At 44.3% G+C, this 14,518-nt stretch overlaps 1 protein-coding gene across 1 annotated transcript in view; it reads right to left on the bottom strand.

The window, feature by feature from the left end:
* Positions 1 to 14,518, bottom strand: part of LOC124776735 (glucose dehydrogenase [FAD, quinone]-like) — a 203,366-nt gene that overhangs the window by 66,587 nt on the left and 122,261 nt on the right. Inside the window, exon 5 of the mRNA XM_047251855.1 lies at positions 14,375 to 14,490. Within this exon, the coding sequence (XP_047107811.1) occupies positions 14,375 to 14,490 (116 nt within the window). The remainder of the gene's footprint in view (positions 1 to 14,374; positions 14,491 to 14,518) is intronic.

Here is a 14,518-nt window from a genome sequence, read left to right on the forward strand (position 1 = left end):
GGGGGAAGTGAGCATTTTGTGTGTGGTAATTAACAGAAGTTGATTCCAGGAGGGTGGTGGGATGTGAGTATATGTTGGAGACACATTTCTGAATCATACTGTAGACTGTAGAGCATCTTTAGCACTGCATACTATATATTCCCAAGACGGACAATTCTTCTGTGTCCAATCATGCCCACAGCCATTCTAATGGTGGTCATTTCTGCAAAAAGCAGAATAATGAAGACATGTTAGTTGGCAAACAACATGTGTGGTTTCACGTGCTGTTTTGCCTTTTGATGATGTAGGGTTTACTTGTCATGGTGATTTGTGGGTGCATGGAGCTAGTTTAGCTCAGGAATAACTACAGAGGTAAGAACTATGGAGCATGAGCTGGGAATGCATATGGTTTGACAAGATAGTTACAAGGGTGACAGTGACTGTAGCCACTAGGAAGGATACTAGGGAGGGATGATCTTATTCGAGCATCTGGCTTGAGAAAGCCATGGCCTTAAAATATTAATGTTTTGAGGCAATTTAAATCTGGATGGTACTACGTGACAAGGGGTTGATTTTGAGATTTTTGAAAGTGATAGATGACAGAGGATAAAACTATCAGGGAGATTTGTGTGTGGACAAGATAAGTGAGACAGTTTCAATAAAGGAAAGCCTGAGAGAGTTTGCTGGTATGGATGTTGAGTCATTCAGAGATGAAACAAATACATTTGCCACAAATTCCTGCTGCTGTAGAGAAGACAGGGCTTGATGTGGAAGCAATAGCATACACCAGTGTAAATAAAGTAAGTGCTAATAGCTTTCTATGCAGACTATCTCCTGGATGCAAACCAAAGATTCTCACACTAGAAGCACACAGCTTTAAATGTTATTACTGTGTGAAATATGTATTTCATGGTGGGTGTATTTCACTGAAGCTACATTCATCCATGTTGATTTATTTTTGGTTAAAACTCTGTTAAATAAATTTCATGTTATTGTTGTTACTATTTTGTATAAAAGTAGCCTGCTGTGACTGCTTCAGTCCTGACTCATTGCACATCCCTGAACATTCTCCTCCACAATAGGATTTACAGAACATGAAATATGAAAGAATCAGTAAATGAGTGATTTGTGAAACTTGTGTTAGTACTTTACACATTAACACCTATTGAGAGTGATCTGCACTATCCATCCAGTCATCATGTCGTTTCTGGAAACCCAGAATCTACTCTGTAGGAATCAACATGGATTCCGGAAACAGCGATCGTGAGAGACCCAACTCGCTTTATTTGTTCATGAGACCCAGAAAATATTAGATACAGGCTCCCAGGTAGATGCTATTTTCCTTGACTTCTGGAAGGCGTTCGATACAGTTACGCACTGTCGCCTGATAAACAAAGTAAGAGCCTACGGATTTTTTTTTTTTTTTTGGTTTTAGGGCACAAAACTGCTATGGTCATTAGCGCCTGGTCCGTGACTTAGGAAACAGTAAAAAACCGAAAATGGAAACCAGCAGCAATGGGAACGAAATTCAAAAAATTGGAGAAACTAAAAGCAGAAAGAAGGCTTAAAAATCCACTACAGAAAGGGGTTGGTTGTCCCCAAAAAAAGCTTCAAATGACTGACGTCATTTCACTAGCAATAATAAACTTGAGAATGCAATCGGCCGAGCGCGTGTCATCTGCTAAAATTGACGATATATCAGGCGACAGCTGTAGACGGGCGCGTAACGGAGTAAAATAGGGGCACTCAATTAAAAGGTGCCTTACCGTCCACAGCTGAGAGCAGTGGGGACAGAGTGGGGGAGGATCGCCGCTTAAAAGATGTCGATGGCTAAAAAGACAGTGTCCTATCCGGAGTTGAGTTAAAATTACCTCCTCCCGACGACGCGTTCGGGAGGAAGAGGTCCAAGCACAAGGAAGAGCTTTCACGTCCCACAATTTATTATGGGGAAGTGTCGACCAATGTGCGTGCCATAAAAGAACAACACGACGACATAAAACGCTCCGTAGATCGGCGAAGGGAATCGATTGAATAGCTGGCCGAGGAAGTGAGACTGCAGCCTTGGCCGCTATATCGGCCGCCTCATTTCCACATATACCAACGTGTCCCGGGAGCCAGAGGAACACCACCGAGACACCCCCCAGGTGGATCAAGCGCAGACAGTCCTGAATCCGGTGGACCAGAGGGTGGACAGGGTAAAGAGCTTGGAGACTGAGGAGAGAGCTGAGAGAATCTGAGCAGATAACATACTGTATCCGCTGATGGCGGCGGATGTAGTGGACAGCCTGGAGAACAGCATAAAGCTCCGCAGTGTAAACCGAACACTGGTTGGGAAGCCAAAATCGATTTGGGGTGTCGCCAATAATATAGGCACTCCCTACACCTAATGATGTTTTCGAGCCATCAGTGTAAATAAATGTGGCTTCCTTCATTTGTGCACATAGAGCAGAAAATGCCCGACGATAAACAAGAGAAGGGGACCATCCTTGGGAAACTGACAAAGGTCACGGAGCAGGCAGATCTGGGGACGGAGCCATGGCGGTGCTGTACCCCAAGTTGTCAAAAAGGTTTTAGGAAAGCGGAAGGAAAGAGAATGGAGCAGTTGACAGAAGCGGACTCCCAGTGGTAGTAGGGAGGAGGGGTGGCCTGCATACCCTACATCAAAGGAGGCGTCGAAAAAAATGTCATGGGCTGGATTAGCAGGCATGGAAGACAGATGGCTAGCATAACGACTCAGAAGGACTGCTCGCCGATTGGACAGCGGAGGTTCAGCAGTCTCAGCATAAAGGCTTTCCACAGGGCTGGTGTAAAAAGCTCCAGACACTAAACGTAATCCACGGTGGTGGATAGAGTCGAGACGACAAAGAATAGACGGCCGAGCAGACGAGTAAACTATGCTTCCATAGTCCAATTTTGAGCACACTAAGGCGCGATAGAGGCGGAGAAGGACCACTCGGTCCGCTCCCCAGGAGGTACCATTCAGGACACGGAGGGTGTTGAGGGATCGCAGACAGCGAGCCGAAAGATAGGAAGCCTGGGAGGACCAGCACAGTTTTCTGTCAAACATAAGACCCAAGAATTTAGCGACATCCGAAAACGGAAGGTTGACAGGTCCTAGATGTAAGGAGGGTGGAAGAAACTCCTTACGTCGCCAAAAATTAACACAAACGGTCTTACTGGGAGAAAAACGGAAGCCGGTTTCGATGCTCCAAGAGTGGAGGCGATCGAGACATCCTTGAAGATGTCGTTCAAGAAGGCTGGTCCGTTGAGAGCTGTAGTAGATCGCAAAATCGTCCACAAAGAGAGAGTCCGAGACATCAGGAAGGAGACAATCCATAATTGGATTTATGGCAATGGCAAACAGTACAACACTCAGCACGGAGCCCTGGGGTACCCCGATTTCTTGGGAGAAAGTACGGGAGAGAGTAGTGTTCACCCGCACTCTAAATGTGTGTTCTGCCATAAATTCGCAAAGAAAAAGGGGCAGCCGACCTCGAAAGCCCCAAGAGAACAGTGTGCGAAGGATGCCTGTCCTCCAACAGGTATCGTATGCCCTCTCCAGATCAAAAAATATTGCTACTGTTTGGCGTTTCCAGAGAAAATTGTTCATGATATAAGTGGAGAGAGCAACAAGATGGTCAACTGCAGAACGATGCTTTCGGAATCCGCATTGGGCAGGTGTTAAAAGACTTCGGGACTCCAGCCACCAAGCTAAACGGCAATTCACCATACGCTCCAAAACCTTACATACACTACTCGTGAGAGATATGGGGCGATAGCTAGAGGGGAGATGTTTGTCCTTTCCAGGTTTCAGAACAGGAACGACGATAGCTTCCCGCCATCGTCTGGGAAAAGTACTGTCGGTCCAAATTCGATTATAAAGGCGAAGGAGGTAACGCAGACTATGGGTTGGTAAATGCAGCAACATTTGGACGTGGATACCATCCGGTCCTGGGGCGGAGGAGCGAGAAGAAGAGAGTGCATGTTGGAGTTCCCGCATGGAGAAAACAGTATTGTAGCTTTCGCGATTTTGAGAGGAGAAAGCAAGAGGTCGCACTTCCGCTGCACGTTTCTTCGGGAGAAACGCTGCCGGGTAATTTGAAGAGCTCGAAATCTCAGTAAAGTGTTGACCCAATGAGTTAGAAATTGCGACGGGGTCCACTAATGTATCATGCACGACAGTGAGCCCAGAGACCGGGGAGAAACTAGGCGCGCCTGATAACCGCCGAAGCCGACTCCAAACTTCCGAGGAGGAAGTGAAGGTGTTAAATGAGCTAATAAAGAATTTCCAGCTTGTCTTCTTGCTATCGCGGATGACGCGATGGCATCGCACACGGAACTGCTTATAACGGATACAGTTGGCCAAAGTAGGATGGTGGTGGAAAACGCGAAGAGCACGTCGCCGCTCACGTATTGCGTCACAGCACGCCTCATTCCACCAAGGAACTGGGGGGCGCCGGGGCAATTTGGAGGTGCGTGGTATTGAACATTCTGCAGCTGTAAGAATAACGTCGGTAATATGTGTGACCTCATCGTCGACACTGGGAAAGTGACGGGCATCAAATGTCGCTAGAGACGAAAAAAGTGTCCAATCGGCTTGGGCAAACTTCCAGCATCGCAGGCGCATACATGGCAGTTGAGGCTGCAGTCTAAGGACACATGGAAAGGAATCATTCGAGTGTGTATCGTCAAGGGCGAACCATTCGAAGCGCCGAGGTAGCGGAACAGTACCGACCAAAAGGTCCAAGTGAGAGAAAGTTGTCGTGGAGGCAGACAAAAATGTAGGGACCACAGTGTTGAGGCAAACTAGATCCGCTTGGTGGAAGACGTCTAGCAATAGTGAGCCATGTGGACAAGGATGTGGAGATCCCCAAAGCGGGTGGTGGGCATTGAAGTCCCCAACCAGCAAATAGGGGGGTGGAAGCTGACCAAGAAGATGAAGCAGATCAGCTCGTGCCATTGGTGTGGACAATGGAATGTATACAGTACAAAGAGAAAAGGTATATCCAGAAAGGGAAAGACGGACAGCGACAGCTTGGAAGGAAGTGTTTAAGTGGATTGGGTGATAATGGAGAGTATCATGGAGAAGAATCATGAGTCCTCCATGGGCTGGAATGCCTTCAACAGAAGGGAGATCAAATCGGATGGACTGAAAATGGGGGAGAACAAAGCGGTCATGGGGACGCAGCTTTGTTTCCTGAAGACAGAAGATGACCGGCGAGTAGGATCGTAAGAGGATCGACAGTTCATCCCGATTGGCTCGAATGCCGCGGATATTCCAGTGGGTAATGGACATAGGGTGAACAGAAAATGGAGGAATGTGACCAAGGTTGCTGTCAACTCATCGACTGCTCAGAGCTTGCGACCGACAGCATGGAATGGCATTCAGCCGAAGGCAGAAGATCCTGATCCATAGGTTGTTCAGGAGCAGCTCCTGCCACCAGCAATCGGCTGGTTGATCAGCCGCCAGCAGTGCGCCTCGGCGACACAGAAGACGGCCGAGGGCGATTTCCACCAGGTGGTGCTGTAGATGGGACACGCCTTGGCGAAGAAGGAGATGAACTGGGTTTCTTAGTAGCCTTCTTAGAAATATGATGTTTAGATGGAGGAGGAACAGATGGTTGCGAAGTTGGGGTACGTAAAAAATCTTCACGAGTGTGCTCTTTTTTGGAAGTCCAGTTGTCTGACTTTTGGGCTCGCAATTTAGCAGAACCCGATGAAGGGTGAGCCATAGAGTGGGCAGGCAAAAGTGGTGAGGTTGAATGGGCAATCTTTGCACTGGCCGATCTGACGACCGTGGCACTAACGTGGAGGTCGCAAGTCTGCGTTGCCGCCTCCTTTGTTGGCCGAGGAGAAGCAAGGACAGTGCTGTATTTTCCTGTCTGAGGCACGGTGGGCCGGCGACTGGCGAATAATTTTCGAGCAGCAAAGGTCGACACCTTTTCCTTCACTCTGATTTCCTGGATGAGCTTTTCGTCTTTAAAGACGGGGCAATCTCGAGAGGAAGCAGCGTGGTCACCCATACAGTTGATGCAGTGAGGGGATGGAGGTGGATAAGCACCCTCATGGGCATCCTTGCCACACGTAACACATTTTGCCGGATTGGAACAGGACTGGTTGGTGTGATTGAACCACTGACACCGATAGCAACGTGTAGGGTTTGGGACGTAAGGGCGAACGGGAATTATCTCATAGCCTGCTTTGATTTTAGTTGGGAGTTAAACTTTGTCAAATGTCAAGAAGACAGTGCGGGTTGGAATGATGTTCGTGTCAACCCTTTTCATAACTCTATGAACAGCCGTTACGCCCTGGTCAGATAGGTAGTGCTGAATTTTTTCGTCAGACAATTCATCGAGGGAGCGTGTATAAACAACTCCACACGAGGAATTTAAAGTGCGGTGCACTTCAACCTGGACAGGGAAGGTGTGGAGCAGTGAAGTACGCAGCAATTTTTGTGCCTGGAGGGCACTGACTGTTTCTAACAACAAGGTGCCATTCCGTAATCTGGAACAAGACTTTACAGGACCTGCAATTGCATCGACACCTTTCTGAATAACGAAAGGGTTGACCGTGGAGAAGTCGTGACCTACGTCAGACCGAGAAACAACAAGGAACTGTGGCAATGATGGAAGAACTGTCTGTGGCTGAGACTCAGTGAACTTACGCTTGTGGGCAGACATAGTGGATGGTGAGGAAACCATTGCGGAAGAATCCCCCATGATTACCGGCGTCTCCGATGGCGCGCTCCTCCCTTGTGGGGGGCCTCTCTGAGGGCACTCCCGCCTTAGGTGATTGTTCACACCTCAGGTCACACCTCCCGACAAACGGACGGAGGGACCAATCGGCACTTTCGGAAGGTATCAGCTCGGGTAATCACCCCTCCCTGGGCCTGGCCGTTACCAGGGGGTACGTACGTGTCCTACCACTCTACCCGGGGCGGGGAATTACGCGTTACTCCGTCACCGGCTACGCACAAAAATGCGTGGGTCGGCCTTCAGACACGCACAGGGAGGAAGAAAGAGAAAGGGAAAGACAAAGAGAGGGAAATGAAAGAAGAGAGGTCTCAAACGCCGCAGCGGAGAAAAGGGTAAAGAGAAGAGGTAAGGAAAAGAGAAGAGCAAAGGAAGGATGAAGACAGACAAGCAGAGAAGACGAAGAATGCGTTACATTTACGAGCATCCGTCTCCGGACGTAGGCACAAACCATACTCCCAGAGGGGGAGAAAGGGAAGGAAAGAGCCAGAGGTGAGGGGAGGGGGGGGGTGAAGATGGGGGATAGGGAAGGATGCGGAAAAGGAAGGTATGCAGCCCGGAAAGGAAGGAGGGCCACATTAGCTCGGGGTCCCGTGCTCGCCTTCGCACGTATCCACAAAAGAGTTGTGGACCCCCGGGGGGTGGTGGGTGGGGGGCGGGGGGGGGGGGGGGGTTAGGGGGGGGGGGGGTTGCCTACGGAATATCAGACCAGCTGTGTGGCTGGATTGAAGAGTTTTTAGCAAACAGAACACAGCATGTTGTTATCAATGGAGAGACATCTACAGACGTTAAAGTAACCTCTGGCGTGCCACAGGGGAGTGTTATGGCACCATTGCTTTTCACAATATATATAAATGACCTAGCAGATAGTGTCGGAAGTTCCATGCAGCTTTTCGTGGATGATGCTGTGGTATACAGAGAAGTTGCAGCATTAAAAAACTGTAGCGAAATGAAGGAAGATCTGCAGCGGATAGGCATTTGGTGCAGGGAGTGGCAACTGACCCTTAACACAGACAAATGTAATGTACTGCAAATACATAGAAAGAAGGATCCTTTATTGTATGATTATATGATAGGGGAACAAACACTGGTAGCAGTTACGTCTGTAAAATATCTGGGAGTATGGGTGCGGAACGATTTGAAGTGGAATGATCATATAAAATTAATTGTTGGTAAGGCGGGTACCAGTTTGAGATTCATTGGGAGAGTCCTTAGAAAATGTAGTCCATCAACAAAGGAGGTGACTTACAAAACACTCGTCCGACTTATACTTGAGTATTGCTCATCAGAGTGGGATCCGTACCAGAACGGGTTGATGGAGGAGATAGAGAAGATCCAAAGAAGAGCGGCGCGTTTCGTCACAGGGTTATTTGGTAACCGTGATAGCGTTACGGAGATGTTTAGCAAACTCAAGTGGCAGACTCTGCAAGAGAGGCGCTCTCCATCGCGGTGTAGCTTGCTCGCCAGGTTTCGAGAGGGTGCGTTTCTGGATGAGGTATTGAATATATTGCTTCCCCCTACTTATACCTCCCGAGGAGATCACGAATGTAAAATTAGAGAGATTTGAGTGCTCACGGAGGCTTTCCGGCAGTCGTTCTTCCCGCGAACCATACGCGACTGGAACAGAAAAGGGAGGTAGTGACAGTGGCACGTAAAGTGCCCTCCGCCACACACCGTTGGGTGGCTTGCGGAGTATAAATGTAGATGTAGATCATTCATCCAAATCCATTACGAAGAACAGCGCTAACCAATGAGGAACGAGTCAAGTTATACATTAACAGACAGACAGAACTATTGCTGACAATTTCTGTCAAGTGTACTAACAACCAATTATGACTAGTGCTAATCTAATTTATTTGTTAAGCATGGTAATTAATTCTATTACTTTTTTTTATTTTATGTGTAAATCTGCCACCTTTTCTCCTTAGAAAATATTCATTAGTTGTTTTCATAAACTAATTCATATTCATTTATGAAATCATAAAAGTGTAAATAAAGGTATCTAGGCTATTACCATGTTACTTGTATGTCATTTAGTGCGCAAAGTATGAGCATACCAAATACTGAGCCAGATTTATGACTGGATTTATGATAGCCTAGTAGAAGGAATTCAACACATGGTTCTTAATGGGGACAAAAGCAAGAGATGTAAAGGTATTTTTGGAATTACCCCATGTGTTATAGGGCCATTACTGCTTGCAATATATGTAACTGGTCTAGTGGATAAAATCAGAAACACTATAAGGCTTTTCACAAAAGATGCTGTTGTTTATTGGAAGATTGCTCACCAGAAGAGCGTAGCAAACTGCAGGAAGATATATGTAGGATTGGTGATTGTTGTGGGGACTGGCAGCTGATTCTTAACATATGTAAAGCTAACTGCACATAAATAGGTGAAAAAACCCATTATTGTAAGATTATGCTGTTGGCAATAAATTATTGAAAACAGTAACAACCATAAGATACTTAGAAGTAAATCGCCAGAGTGACAAAGTGGTATAATGACACTGAACTAACTGCAGGTAAGCAGATATCAGGCTGAGACTCATGAAAAAATGTTAACAAAATGTAATTCACCTACAGAATCAATGGAAGTACTCTCTGGTTCATAGCCAGATTAAAACATCAAACTAAACCAATGTTTCAGGGATCCATGTGTCTGCCATCTTCAGGAGAGCCAATACTGCTGCTGCTGCTGCTGCTGCTGCTGCTGCTACTGTCTCCCTGTGAAAACTAATGCCCAGACTGGAAATCATCATTCTACATATAGACCCCCCCTACCATACACAGGACATGCAATTACACCATGGTGCTGCTCCCACTATGGCATTGTCGTGCCGACCATACTAGACACCAGTGCCAAAAATGTATTGCAATAAAAGACTCTCCTGAAACACTATGGCCGACCACACCAAAGAACACTTGCTTTGATGCAGGATAATACATGGTTCCACATCTTGCTACAAGAAACCACTTCTCTCCATAAATCTAGTTATCTGCCAATCTAACTTCAACCAACTCTTTATAAACACTGTTGCAAAAACCAGATGTGCTGGCAACTATCAGAATCTCATAAAAAATACACCCATTACGACTTGTTTAAACAATGCTCTGCTACCACTGATTTTTCAGGTTGTTGCAGAATCATGATGATGAGGTTCCATGGACCTGCCCTGAAATGTGTGAATTGTTTGCACAACATAAACCTTCAAACAATGACATGGAATTTAGTACATGCCAGACTTCCTAAATTCAAAACAAGGGTGCCAAAACCTATGGGCAAGGAGGGTCAACAGACTTCCTAAATTTGAAACAAGAGTGCCAAAACCTATGGGCAAAGAAGGCCAAGCCCTCCCCCCCCCCCCCCCCCCCCCAAAAAAAAAAAAACCTCTCAGGAAAAGGAAAAAATTTAATGCAGTCAGGTGGTTTTCTATCATGAAACCAATTTAAAAGTCAGTATTACACTGGTTTTTAACATGGTCGGCTTGAGAATTTTTATGGCTACTTAAAAGTTGCCATTCATCATCAGAAATATTAAAAATATACCGCAGCCACAAGTCTAGACCCCCCCTGCCCTAAAAGTTACTGCATGGGTGCCCTTGATCCCAACTCATCCTTGACAGAGCTGAGTAGTGCCCTAATCTTTACAGGTAGATGGAACACATTCTTAATACCAAATCTCCTTAAAATGCTTCTGATCTTAAATGATTGGCCTTAAGCATAAAGAATAAAGGCCACAGACCTATGCTACTATTCATGCACTTCTGGTGATGGTCCAGATCCCACAGCCCCATGAATCTGCTGCTCAGAATATCCAAATGCCAAGTCTGTGAGTTCTTGGGTTAGACAAGACTATCTGTGTATGACATAGCATATGCTCTACATATCAGAGTTTTACGGATGTCAGTGCATTGGTACGGTGGGTTGCAACCCTTTGCAAGCAGATATTGCTCAATATGTGCCAGTTTTTGATGAACACTGTGAGGTAACAAGCGAGTTGTGGCATCCTGGAAATATTCTAAGTTGGCGTGGCCGCGTGGAGGCCTCTCAGTAGGCCACGGCCCGGCAGCAACCACGTGGTGTCGAACGTTAGCTGAGCGTAAGAGGTAGCCCAGCGCGTGGTCCAGCCGCATGGTTGGGAATTCCATGGTGATGTTGTGTCGATGAAGGAGACATGCCAGGAGTGCCAAAGATGGCAGACTTTTTGAAACCATAATGGCAGACATCTCACAGTTCGTATAGAAAGTAATAGTAGCCAGAGGAATTATGACACTTATAAAAAAAAAAAAAAACATGTACATTGCCATTATTTGCACAATTATTCTGATGGTGTAATCAGATTTTCAATATCTTTATTAGTTTAAAGTTTAGTATCTGATGGTAAATTATACAAGTAACATTATACAAGTAACATCAAAAACTTCATCTGATTTCATCGACCGATGTGTCTTTAGAAAGCTATTAGTGTAAACCTAAATTGGTACGAATTACAGGCATATAACTTTGAAGTTACATGCCTTTAATTCATACCAATAGTACATGAGTTATTGGAGGTCAAAGTGGTCGATTACTGTCGATTGTGTCAGGCCATAAGTACTCCACAGTTACACAAAAAAAAAAAAAAACCAGTAGCAGCATGCTTGTAAATATATTTATTCATCTATGTCTTTGTTTATATCTGAACACACTATTCATGAAGAAATTGATCAACTATTTACGGTGTTTAAGAAAGCACAGAGATGTTAGGCTACTGACCTACTTTTGCTTGCTATTCCTTTGATATATGTCTATTTAATTTGTTTATGTATTTAATGATGTGTGTTAGAGCGTGTTTATGGTCCAGCCGTAGGAATATTTATTTAATTTCAAGTTGTTTAAATGTTAAATCCGACATTTCATGTGTGTTTCAATACATTTGTGAGTATGCATTGGCTTGGAGACATGGAGGGAGTGCTGTAGCCAACCACAGTGCTTGTGAATGAGGAGACTGGATGGAAGTGGGAGAAGAGCATCGTTTCCGGAGAGGACATGAGGTGTTCTGGGGAGTGCAGCATGAGGGACGCGATGGTATGATGAACACACAGTCGTGGGGAAAGACTTGGACAATGGAGCAGTTTGCGCGTGGTCACAAGAGATAGAAATATTTCGGAGTGCCGAGTTGTGCTCCTGTGTGATTTCCATGGCTTCTGCAGTGAAGATGTAGTATGCGTTTAGGAGTGAATATCTCGTGAGCTATGTCGTTGTTCGTAACTAATTATGTGAAGTAGGAATCTATTGTTTCTCTGTAATTCAACTTATATTTTATTTAATTGCTGGACCATCGACACCAATAAGTGTTTTGCAGAAATATACCGCATTCTCAAAAGTACTTCCACTGTTGTACTCATAATTAGAAGTTGTTAAGATACCAACTGCAGATTTTATTTAACTGCACTCTTTCATTTATAAATTTCTATGTTAAATTCGCAATTGCCGAGTGACAGGAACCTTCGATGATTTGATTCATGTGTATATTCATATTGTGTACTGTAGACTCAGCAGTATTTGGCTTGTAATGCGGCAACTACATATCCCACCCCCTAAGACAATGAAACCAGCCAAAACTTTTAATATTGCAACTCTGAGTCGGTGGGTACATAGTTGAGGGCCACGTCACACAATATTTCATTTTATTTTTGAAAGCCCGCAACACTATGTCGCAGAGTACAATCACGCTTTTTGTAAACTGGGGAGGAGAGGGATGGTGATAGTGGGGAGATGGTGGGGAGGGGGTGGCGGCGATTGGAGGGGCAGGTGCACGGGCACACTAAGTTTCGGTCAGTTATTTTGTCTATGTGCCAATGTAATGTGGAAAGTGTCACTTTCTTAACCAGTGTGAGTCCAATCCTGCTAAGGGCTATGCATACTCAACAGTAAGTGGTAGCAGAGGTTTTCACACACAAGATGCCTCCATATGCAGTTTCAGAGACATTACAAAATACATGAACTGCAAATTTATTTGTGCTAGTTAGACCTATTCATCGTGGAAACCATATCAAGGACAAATAATGAAGTTTGGAAACCTAAGAGTGCCAACTATAAGTCAAGTCTGAGGCTGAAATATTCTCTTATACTTAATTTAAAACCAAGTTTCTTTGAAAATCAAAATTTAAGAATGATATAAAAAGGTATGGATAAATATTTAAGAATGATATAAAAAGGTATGGATAAACTTAAGCAGTCATAATATTTAGCCACTGTCCCTAAAATGCTTATCTTAGTGACTGATTTTTCAAAGATGATCTTGTAACAATCCATGAAGATTGAACCCAATTTACTCACTCACAATATTTGTATTGCAGATTTGGATGTAAGACCTTCTGTGCAACAAGGTCCCTTCAGAACCATCAAATTTGTTGCACATTTGGAAAACAGAAATGTAGCTCTGAATTTTGTGTAATTTACTGATTTGTAGAATCTAAGCAATGATTGGTTTGGCTAGTTAGAGTAAATACCAATAAAGTCTTTAGTAGATAGCGTGCACAGTTTTCTCTTATGTGCCTTTCAAATAGTGTGAAATTCTGAAAATTCAAAAAAAATGAGTTTGAGACCAGAGAGAACATACATCCCCACAACACCAGAGGCAAACTGGACTTCGACATACCAAGACACAGACTCACAAAGACTGCAAACTCTCACAAAATAATGAGTTCAAAACTCTTCAATAAACTTCCAGCATCTGCTCGGTCACTGACCAGTAATATTTTCAAACGTATGATTTATGACTGGTTACTCAAACACCCATTTTATAAGATAACAAAATATTTTGAAATAATGATTGACATTAGTATATAAGAATATCCCTAAAAGAAAAGGAATTAAATTGTAAAAACTTTACTGTAAAGTTATTGTTAATTGTATATTTAATGTTCAGACCTATACCGCTGTAAGTGGTCAATGGTGAATAAACTGAATACTGAATACTGTATATTGTGACAAGAGGCACAGAATATGAAGACACTGGGTAGCCCAATTACAGTGTATTTTCTTCCCAAGTTCATCAATACCTGGATCTGGATGGATGGCATGGCTTCAGTTGCATGGACAATGCTACTGTCTACTGTAATCATGTTTTTTTTCTGTTACATGGCCATCAAAACATTCTGTTCTGTTCTTGTATCCACAGAAAGCAACAGGTCAATCACCTCAACCACCACAGATGCCATCTGACATTGTGCATCAATCTGTTGGCTCTCACTGCTTCTAACCACAACTATTCAGTGCACATAGAGTCAGGGTTTCCTCTCCTGTCAGTACGAAAACTTTCCTTCCTGGATCTGACACTGTGTTACGCATTCCCCCATATATTATTCCCCCTTCCATCCAAATTCCTCTCTTTCACTAATGCTCCATTACTTCTGTTGTTTATTTTTTAGTTAAAACTAGTCCTAATTTGGTCACCACTAGTGAAAGACACCTACCTGTCTCCCCTCTCCTTCCATGCAACACCTTCCTTTTCTCTTCCCCTTTAAGTTACAATCCTCGCACTCCATATTCATCTGTCTGGATAAATATTAATAAATATATAGTGTCACTGTGTGTGTGTGTGTGTGTGTGTGTGTGTGTGTGTGTGTGTGTGGCCATTACCACAATATCTATTATACCTTTGTTGCAATGGCATTTGTGATGACTTGTAGGTTTCGAGGACACTGACTGATGTATGCTCTGGCTGTACTGCATTTCCTTCCATGGTCAGTAGTTGTTTGTGTCAGCATAAAACCTGGATGTAAATCATATTCAGTTTCTAT

This window comes from Schistocerca piceifrons, chromosome 2, assembly GCF_021461385.2.
Source record: "Schistocerca piceifrons isolate TAMUIC-IGC-003096 chromosome 2, iqSchPice1.1, whole genome shotgun sequence".
In the NCBI taxonomy this organism is placed as follows: Eukaryota; Metazoa; Arthropoda; class Insecta; order Orthoptera; family Acrididae; genus Schistocerca; species Schistocerca piceifrons.